General features: G+C 38.8%; 2 protein-coding genes across 2 annotated transcripts in view; both read right to left on the bottom strand.

The window, feature by feature from the left end:
• The window catches only part of LOC111223581 (spermatogenesis-associated protein 6-like), a 17,962-nt gene extending 16,098 nt beyond the window's left edge, over positions 1–1,864 (bottom strand). The window contains exon 1 of the mRNA XM_022747787.1: positions 1,817–1,864. Coding sequence (XP_022603508.1) covers positions 1,817–1,864 — 48 coding nt within the window. The remainder of the gene's footprint in view (positions 1–1,816) is intronic.
• Positions 1,865–2,297: 433 nt separating this feature from the next.
• Positions 2,298–9,905, bottom strand: trmt10a (tRNA methyltransferase 10A). The gene is made up of 7 exons (XM_022747835.1): positions 9,515–9,905; positions 8,576–8,744; positions 8,420–8,491; positions 8,267–8,341; positions 6,301–6,450; positions 6,069–6,174; positions 2,298–3,646 (listed from the first exon to the last, which is right to left on the bottom strand). The coding sequence occupies exons 1-7, from the start codon at positions 9,691–9,693 to the stop codon at positions 3,417–3,419; spliced, it is 981 nt and encodes a 326-aa protein (XP_022603556.1). The 5' UTR covers positions 9,694–9,905; the 3' UTR covers positions 2,298–3,416.
• Positions 9,906–10,153: the final 248 nt, after the last annotated feature.

Raw genomic sequence — 10,153 nt, 5'->3', positions numbered from 1 at the left:
CCTTATCTGGAGAAGTGGCGTCCTCCTTGGTCTGCGTCCGTGGAACCCAGCAGTGTGCAGTGTCCGTTGGACTGTCTGCCTTGAGACATTGCCACCAGCAGAGCCCAGATTCACCAGGATGGCCTTGGTGGTGAACCTTGGATTCTTCTTCACCTCTCTCACTATCCTCCTGACCAGCACAGGTGTCCTCTGAGATTTTCCACAGTGCGGAACGTCTTGTATTTTTTAATAATACTTTGCACTGTAGCCACTGGAACTTGAAAACATTTAGATATGGCCTTATAGCCCTTTCCTGACTTGTGAGCAGCCACAATGCACAGCCGCAGGTCCTCAGTGAGCTCCTTTGTCTCAGCCATGACTGTCCACAAACCAACTGCAGAGAGCTGCTGTTTTTCACCTGTTAAGTTGATTAAAACAGCTGTTCCCAATGAATCAGGGTAATTAAGATGCTTTAGAACAGCTTGGACTATTTGGAATGGTATAGAACTTTGGATTTTCCCATAGACTGTGACAGTTTGCAAAGGGTATGAATAATTTTGGACATGCCACTTTTTGTTCAAATGTATATAAAAGCTGAGAAAATTTTTTCCACAATGATTCCTCTTGTACATCGTCATATTATCTTTTGGGAGAAGCCTGTGTCATTTCCGGTCAAAAAAAACCTTGCTGGTTGAATAAAAGTAACTTTAAGTCAAAATTTGCCAGGGGTATGAATAATTTCAGGCTTGACTATATATATATATATATATCCTTCTGCACTGTCCTTAAAAGCAATAATATATGTCTGAGCTTTTATCCCCCTATGAACCAAGGTCTAGGTTGAAAACCAAAGGAGACGGGCCTTTGCTGTCAGTTCATTTACATTTCACTTTGATTTGTTTGGATGTTTATATTTGACTCATGTGAAGAACTTTGTTACTTGTATTGAAAAGTGCTATACAAATAAATATCATTATTATTATTGTCATTATTATTATCATATTAATAAAAGCAATTATAAAACTAACCAATAATCACAGAAAAAAATAACCATGTTAATTAATTAGAAATAGGTGAATAAATTCCTGTTACAATTTAACATATCACCTGGGCGGTGTGAACAGAATTTAAAAATGATTATCTAACAGGTAAAACATATATTCGCTGCATAAAATATATGCCGACGCGTGTGACCCTTGAAACTTCATACACGACTGTAAATCCGGTGCTAAAAACGTGTTTTTTAGCAGTAATTTTAGTTTTTTAACAGTCATTTTAGTAATGACCGAAAGAACGAGATCGCGGGTACAAGCGGCCGAAATGAGTTTCCTCCGCAGGGTGGCCGGGCTCAGCCTTAGAGATAGGGTGAGGAGCTCGGTCATCCGGGAGGGACTCGGAGTAGAGCCGCTGCTCCTCCATGTCGAGAGGAGCCAGTTGAGGTGGTTCGGGCATCTGGTGATGATTCCTCCTGGACGCCTCCCCAGGGAGGTGTTTCGGGCATGTCCCACCGCGAGGAGACCTCGAGGTCGACCAACGACACGCTGGAGGGATTATATCTCTCAGGTGGCCTTGGAACGCCTCGGGATTCTCCCGGAGGAGCTGGTGGAAGTGGCTGGGGAGAGGGCCGTCTGGACCTCTCTGTTGAGGCTGCTGCCCCCGCGACCCGGATCCGGATAAGCGGGAGACGACGATACGATACGAAAAACGTGTTTTTAAACAGCTAAATAAAAAATGGCTGAGACTAGAATGTAAACTGGAGTTGACCGCACCGTTCACTCCACACAGAACCAATGAAGTTTCAGGAGCTCAGTTCAATGAGAGCAATTACGAGTCTTACCGCTCTGAACTTTAACTCAACCAACACTTTCAGCGCTTTTCGCGGCATTGGACCCTCCGGTTTGATGTATCAAAACGAACAGGCTTCTGCTTCAACCGATCAAAGCCTACTCTTCTCGGGTTTAGCGTTACCTTGCCTTGTTACCATGGATACTACAACTTCTGGGTTTAGTTGCTGGAGCAACCAGAGCTGTCCTTCCCATTCATAAATATGTTAAATGTGTTTTAGGCGCGGACGGTATTTACATAATCTTTCTCCATATTTTACCTGCCTCAGTTGGTGACGTGATTCGACAGTTCGTCGTGTTTCCCACCAATGCATATTGTAAGCCACAATTAACCCATAGAAACAGTGGAAGAACAGCTTTCAGACTGCTTCTATACAGTGGTGGGCCCTTACAGATCCCTAGCAAAAATGAAAAACAACTTAAGTTTAACTTTAATGTACATTTTTAAATATGCTATTTTGAAATGACCATAGAGTAAATGCGACACAGTGAACCTGAAGGTCTGGGACCCTTGAGCAGTTGTCCACTTTCTGAGTCAAGACATGAAGTCAGAATTTAGGACACCAAATTCTTTCTATCTATCTATCTATCTATCTATCTATCTAATGGCTGGTGAGGCAGCAATGGGTCTGATTGTTCTTGGGCTCAAATTACAATGGGTCTTGTCCCTGGGTCCAGAACATATCTGTATAACATAAACACGCTAAATGTAAATTAATCTATGCACGTTCAGTTTGTGTAGCAGAGATTCCTTTCAGAACAGGTGTAACATTAAAGACTGAATGCTTAACTCATGTTGCAATTTGCTGTGGCTGCAGTCAGGCCAGGTCTGACCTATAGCACAGGCATAGTAGGCACAGTCTGGGATGTTGAATTCGCTTTGGGGCCCCCCATACTCAAATAAGATGCAGGTGGTTTATCAAAACACAATCTCCCCCCCTGGGCCTTCTTCTATTGTCCAATGTGGACCATGACTGCCCCCTGTGGGCTCACACTGTCTCCTGAAAACATCTCCTTAAGGTGCCACTGGGCCCCAATATGCTTTGGCTCACCTTGCATGCTTTGATTGACCAAGGGCAACAAATCAAAGAAATACATCCCAAAAATTTGGAAATTTTTCTTTGAAAATATAATTTTCAATCAAGTTGCAAAAATTGATATTCTCCAAAGTCTATTTCAAATTTCAATTTTATATCCAGACTATACTGTCAAAAAAAAAATCATAATATTCCAGGAAATTCCGGACCAGTGAAAATGATGGTCATATGTTGACTTTATCCTGTATTAAATCTTTTCATTTGGCACAGGTCTGGCAGCTTTAGCTTTCAGCTCCAAGCAAAAGAATAAAAATCTAAGTAAAAATCACTTTCTTGAATATAATAATAATAAGCTATATTTTGCCAAAAAACTGTAGCAAAACTGAAATTCTCCATTTATATCAACAGTCCAACTGATTTGAGTAATTAAATGAGCACAAAGTAAAATGTTCAATAAATATCTAGTAAAAAACAAAAAGCATTTTGAAATATGAAAAAAAAAACAACTTTCCAATATAACCTTAGCATCATTAAATCAAAACAGTTTCCTACAGTATCAGACATTAGGACTTTTTTGGAGTTGTCCATTTGGGCTGAGTGTTAGATTCTGTTCTGTTTGCTCTGGTGTGTCAAGGTCAGAATCAGAGTCTGAATCTTCCTCCTCTTTTTCTGGAGCGGTTGCGCTGTCTTTATCGACAGCTACCGCTCCTTTCCTCTGAGGCAGGACGGTGAAGAAGGCCTCCTGCCAGCTTCCCTTCTCCACATACGCCAGGATGATCTCAAACACTGCAGGATGGATAAACGTACACATGAGAGTCAAAGCAGGAATTTATGGAATGCCATCTAATTCAATATGAAATAAATAAACAAATAAATAAATAAATAGATAGATAGATAAGTACATAAATAAATAAAGTTATGAAATAAATCCTGACATAAATAAATTAAGTAATATACATATGTAGAAATATATAAATAAATGTAAACATATATAAGTGAGTAAATAAATAAATAAGTAAACAAACAAATAAATAGATTTTTATTTCAAAAATGACGACTATTTCAGGGGACTTTAATTTTATAATTTCAATTTTTTTTTTATTTCAGAAGACTTTTATTTCAGTGCTGTAGCTTTGGTCTGAATCTGTAAGATAACAGCCTCATTTAAATATAACAGATGGAAAAGACTTCAGAGATGAATTAATGTGGAATTATAAAATAAAAGTCCCCTGTAATAAATAAAAATTAAATTTTTAAAATAAAAAGCTATCTATTCATCTATTTACTTATTTATTTATTCATTCATTTATATAGCTATTTATTTATTTACTGACTCACATATATTTACATATTTACATATTTATTACCTAATTTATTTATTTCAGGATTTATTTCATAGCTATATTCATTTGTTTATGTATTTATTTATTCAATATTGATTTAGATGGCATTCCATGGGAATTTAACCGACTCTCTCACACAGCCATCTTTACAACCAGCTGAGCCCCGCCCACTCGGTTATAGCTGCTACACGGGTCATTCTAATCTGCTTCTTTATCACAGCACTGAGATCAGGGTTTCTGGTTCAAAATGGGATTTTTCCATTTTCTTTTTGCTTTAGCCAGTCTAACAGCAGTAGCTATGTTGCTAACACTACTGCTAGAGGGCAAAAACAAATAATTCATTGTCCATTTGATAATCCAAACAAATCACACATTTCCTGGCAGTGATCTTGTGGCCAGCAAACCCTGCACCATTGTTTAAGGGATTAAAAGGTGGATGTCTGAAAACTTTCTCCAGCTCAATGACACCAAATCTGAGGTCTTTCTCATTGTCAGGGCTCAGATTGATACCGACATCCTTGGTCCACTGGCTTCCAACCTAAAGATCTCTGCCAGAAATCTTGGTGTAATATTCAATGTATGATTTCAAACTGGACCTCCACATAAAAAAGGTTGTCCACTCACGTTTTTATCAGCTACAGACTATCGCCAAAATCCAATCATTTGTGTCATTCATTGATCTGGAGAAGGTTATTCACATATTCATCTCATCATGTCTTGATTAATGCAACTCTCTGTTTACATGTCTCTCCCAAAAATCTCTTTGGTCATTGCCACTCATACAAAATGCTGCAGTTAGACTCCTAACTGGTTCCATATAACTTCTATCTTATCCTCCTTACACTGGCTACCGATGTCTTTTAGGATCAATTTTAAAATTAAAACTTTTAAATCACTTTTAAGGCTCTGTCTGGTTTGGCACCTTCTTACATCTCAGACCTTCTCTCCGCTTATGACCAAACGCACTTCCTGAGATCCTTGAGATGAACTCATCTGTCCCAAAGTCTTGGCTAAAAAACAAAGGTGACTGTGCATTTGCTATTAGAGCCTCCAGACTTTGGAGTGTCCCGCCTGAGGAGATCAGGCCCCAGTTTAAAACACTAATCAAAACATACTTGTATGAAGCAGCTTTTAATTCTTGATTTCAATATTTTTATCTTTGGTTTCTACTTTTCATTTTTGGTTTGGTTTGGTTTTATCTTCTTTTTTCTGCTTTATTGATTCCATTGTTTTAACACACATATTTGTGATTCTCCCTGTATACTTGCCTTGCTAACTGACACTTTGCCTCTCTTCTGTCTTTTATTGCTTTGTAACTCTGTTTTGAATAGCGCTATATTAATAACGTTATTTTTATTATTATTATCTTTCTAAAATGAGCAGTGGTGAAACGACTATATTCTTCTTTACAACAGCAGTGCCAACATTAATATCACTCAGAAACAGTAGGGGGGAAAGTTCCTCTGCTTCTGATATGCTAACTCTTGGCCTTGGAAGTCACGGTAAGTTATTAGAAAGCTGGTTAGCCAGGTGTGCTGATGTTGAAGCAAAAAACATTTTAATCTATTTCTAACATGTGTTTTTGGTTCTGAAAGGCTCAGACAATCTGACGGTCTATATGTACCAAGTACTGCTCTAATCAGAAGCCAAGGCAGGAGGAGAAATCCAAAGCTTTAAGACCTGCTGTGGTCACTGTAGTTGTGGCTGCTAAGCTTTTATTGGACACAATCCCAACTACAACTGGTCACTGGCAAATGTGGGGAATTTTACCTCAGAGCTGTAGACAGAACACATTAGAGCTATTTGTGCAGAGGTTTAAAACTATTCATATCAATCTCATGTACTGGTCTGATACATGTACTCACCATGGTTGACTGCCAGAACCTTGCGACTGTTCATCTTGACAAAGCTGCTGAGAGGAAGCTGAGCATGATTGATCCCCAGCTCCTTCGCCCGCTCAAAGGTGATCCCCTGCAAATGAGAGAGAACTGACCAGCTCAACCCATCAAGGATGTGAATATGATGTGCCAGTTAGAGGAACGTCTCCATCATTTTCAGCTATGTTTCTACAACCAGCAGCACTGAAGTCAGACAAACCTTATGATGGTTGTGGTCCACCAGACCTCCAATAATGTAGGCCTTCTTTTGGTCCAGCTCCTCCAGCACATTGGGAGAGTCTGATGTCAGGTACACCAGATCTTCTATAGCCACAACTTCACTGTAGTGCTCTGTTTTAATGTTAATGTCCTGCACACAGACATGCAAAGACACACTTAGACACATGGTACAAGCACAGGTCTATCTAAAATCCAGTTGAAGTGTCAAACTAATCTCCTCTTTAACCTCCTCTCCCCGACCTCGGTGGGAAACATCATGAGGTCAAAGAAAGATGTGAAGGAGAATTCATAGGGATTTTTTTTTTCAACTAACTTTATTTATAACACATGGATGAGAAACCCTCCTTTCATAACCACAAATACAAAACAAACATGATTGAAATGTTAAATAAAATAACATGAAAGTAAAAGACAAGTACAGCCATTAAACTAATTAAAGAGAAATAAGGAACTGAGCAAGAGGACAGAATAAATTATATTCAGACATAAGTATAAAGAGTTTCCTGTCATAGGCACTTTTGACATTTCTATCCAATTGTTAAATAGAGAAAATTAATTTTTAGTTCTTTAAACAATGGAAGAATAATGGGAGCATAAACAAAAAAGACTTATTACAAATACTGATTTAATTTAGGTTTTATTCTGTTCACTACACTCTGTATCACGTTCACTGAAAAAAAAGCACTTTACATTTTGTGTCAAAAACTTGCACAGAGTTAAATGTAGTGGCTTTCTTATAACAAGAGGCCACAGAGCTTTCTAAATGCTGCTGAAAAAGAAGTTTCATTTTATTATTAACAGGAAATAGTAATAGCATGAACAGTAGCTTTAGATTCACTTTATTTGTATTCAGACACTGCAGATAGTGTGTAGATGACAGAGAACTTTTGCTTTGCGCAACATACCTTCAAAAATAAAGGCAGTTTTCTTTTTTTTTCTCAAAATCTGTGCTGGGTGTCAAGAACATCTAGGAACATGTAATGTTCACCAAACACAGTACAAAAGTGCCATTTTTTAACAAATGTGTCCATTCCATGATTTCTCAAGAGCTGAAACAACAACTGAAAATGAATTTGTTCTGATCAGGTTGTTTCAGTTGGTAGGAAAAGTTATTGCACCTTCACAAGTTTGGAGTCCTTTCAACTACTTCTAACTTCTCCCAGACTTAGGTGCAACTTTTAGCACTAAGTGGCTTTGTGAATTACTCTTAGCCAAAAAAATGAGGAGTCCTAAAGTTAGGACTGACACACCCATTATTTTTAGGAGTTTCTCCTAAATCTGCAAGTTAGGAGCTAGTTTTAGCCTTAACATGTTTTGTGGATACGGGCCCTAATGCTTTTCTTTGTATATGACAGTAAATTGAATGTCTTTGTTTTGAGAAAAGACCATTTTTGACCAATTTCTTTATATTTTATAGCAATCGATTGAGAAAATAACCATTGGTTGAAGCACTGCTATTCTCTGGAATACAGCTAATGAAGTACATCCAACAGGAGTATTTTGACACAAAAAAGTCAAAATGTAACTTTTAATATCAGTTTTAGAGATGCCCCTTTAATTTGGAAAGGCTAAAAACATTACTTCCTGTTTCATACCAGTATTTTTTCAGCCTAATCAAAGTCACATTTGTGGACGATTATATGTCTGACTTAGAAAACTGTATAATTTACTTTTACACAGCCCCTTAGCTAGCTGCAAACTAGCTTTGGCTATAAATGCTGTGGTATGTGGCATTGGCTCACGCTTTATACTTGTGCCTATACAAATAAACAATAACATTAATTAGTCTCATGTAGCTTCTCTTCTCTGGGCACAGAAGCTCAATTTTTTAGAAGTGTTTTTCTTACATATAAATACATTATAGAAGATACTGACTAGTTTATGCCAATTCATTTTCTTTTGGTCTACTAATGGATTAGCTAACTGTTTGTTACAGCTTTGCTTACCTTCCAGTTCACCCATCCTTTGTCCTTTTCATCCATGCTCTGTTTCAGCTGTCCACCGAGGCTCGTTAGATAAAACTGGAGACGTGAGAGCAGCAGTTATACATCAGACAGCATCGTCTCTACTGCTTCATGTGTCGGCCAGGAGCCACTAACCTGTACTGGATGTGCAGCTCGTCTGTTCTCAGCATAGCACCGCTGGATCTGTTTGTGAAGCTTCCGGACATCCTGAAACACAACATCAGTGGTCAAGAGAATCTCTGAGTCAAAACACGTCAGTATCCCTCTGCAGTGACTCCCAGAGATGCTCACCTTCATCAGCATGAGGTTGTCGAAGCTGCAATCCACCACTAGTCTGAGAGAGCTGGGCGTCACCTCTCTGCGTGGACGTTTCCTGGCTCCTGGATTGTCTCCTCCTTCCTCCTCCTGGTGGTTCTGCCTCTGCAGGCGACGCTGCTGCTTCCTCTCCTTTCGTTTCTGCCTGCAGTAGAAACAAACAAGCAACTGCAATGTGGACTATGATGTGACACTTCGCTGCAGACTCTCACATTGTAGTAAAACATTTAAAAACACCATAATCACACCGTCATTTTCAGAGAATCTTAATGACTACTAATAATTTTAAGTAGCTGAGTTATTGGAGATGTTTACCTTGTTTAAGTAGTGGTTCCTCTGAGCAGTTTTAAGGGAGTTTTCAAAAATTTGATTAGAAGTCTTACTTGGGGTTTAATTGTTTTACTTAAACTCTTTTCTAACTTGTTGTTATCAACCTTTAAGTTGTCAATCTTATTGTCCACCTGGTTGTGTATCTTCTTATGCATATTTAAAAGCATTTAGATGTACACTTTGATCCCTGTTTAAACACATGTCCACTTGTTTGTATGAATACATAAATGATTTTTTCTGTACTCAGATCTCAATTGTAAATGAGATCTCAATGTGACTCAATGTGACCTCCTGACCAAGTGAATTGTAAATAAACTCGGCACCTCAGATTTTATACATTAACAAGTATGGTGCTCTATGTTTTTGTACTAGAGCATAGATAAATAAACTACAACAGAAACACAAACTGTTGCAAACTGTTTATCCCAAAAATGCATCAGTGACATGTGACATTACATGTCGTGGTGCCTATTATAATGAGCACCATGACATGTTATATGAATAGGCTCTGCTATCACACCTCTGTAGCTGAATGCCTTGATGTCTGACAGTGCTGTTGACTGTGACAGGGAACACCTTACTTACTTTCGCAGCTCCCTCTCCTCCTCCCACTTCTGCTGCTTCAGGAGCTTTTTCCTTTGCCTTTTAGACAGAGTCTGGTTTCCTGCTGCAACTTCTCCGTTACTGCTCACAGTCTTCTCATTGCTTGCACTGCCGTCCTGCTGCTGGGCTGAAGCCCCAGCTCTCACACTGTCATCAGCCATGTGTGAAATGCAGAGCTTGACTGCTGCCCTGTTAGCTAGCTGTTGATGTTAGCCTGTTCGCTGCTGTTTGCAGAGAGCGAACCGGCTTCATTTAACAGTCACAGCGCTTCACGGTTACCAAGACAAACCGATTTAAAGGAGCTTCATCGCCTTGATGTCCAACACACAAGGAACATAACAAGCTGCTCAACTCTGCAACTGCCCCACATGGATGTAATGTTGGCGCATAATGACGTCATTTAACCGCGACAGATGCGTTCATACGCTATCGTACAACGTATTAGAGCCACATTGAGGAAAAAAAACAAATATGAAATGTCGAGAATAAAGTCATACTTTTACGTTTTAAAAAAAGTCATAGTATTTCAAGAAAAGTCATTACATTAAAATAATATTACGAGAATTGGTTACGATCAAACCAATCAAACGGGTGAAAGGACAGTCAGTGTAACCCTGAGCT

The sequence above is a fragment of the Seriola dumerili genome, unplaced genomic scaffold (assembly GCF_002260705.1).
Source record: "Seriola dumerili isolate Sdu_G_001 unplaced genomic scaffold, Sdu_1.0 BDQW01000111.1, whole genome shotgun sequence".
In the NCBI taxonomy this organism is placed as follows: domain Eukaryota; kingdom Metazoa; phylum Chordata; class Actinopteri; order Carangiformes; family Carangidae; genus Seriola; species Seriola dumerili.
This window is presented reverse-complemented; position numbering and strand designations above follow the sequence as displayed.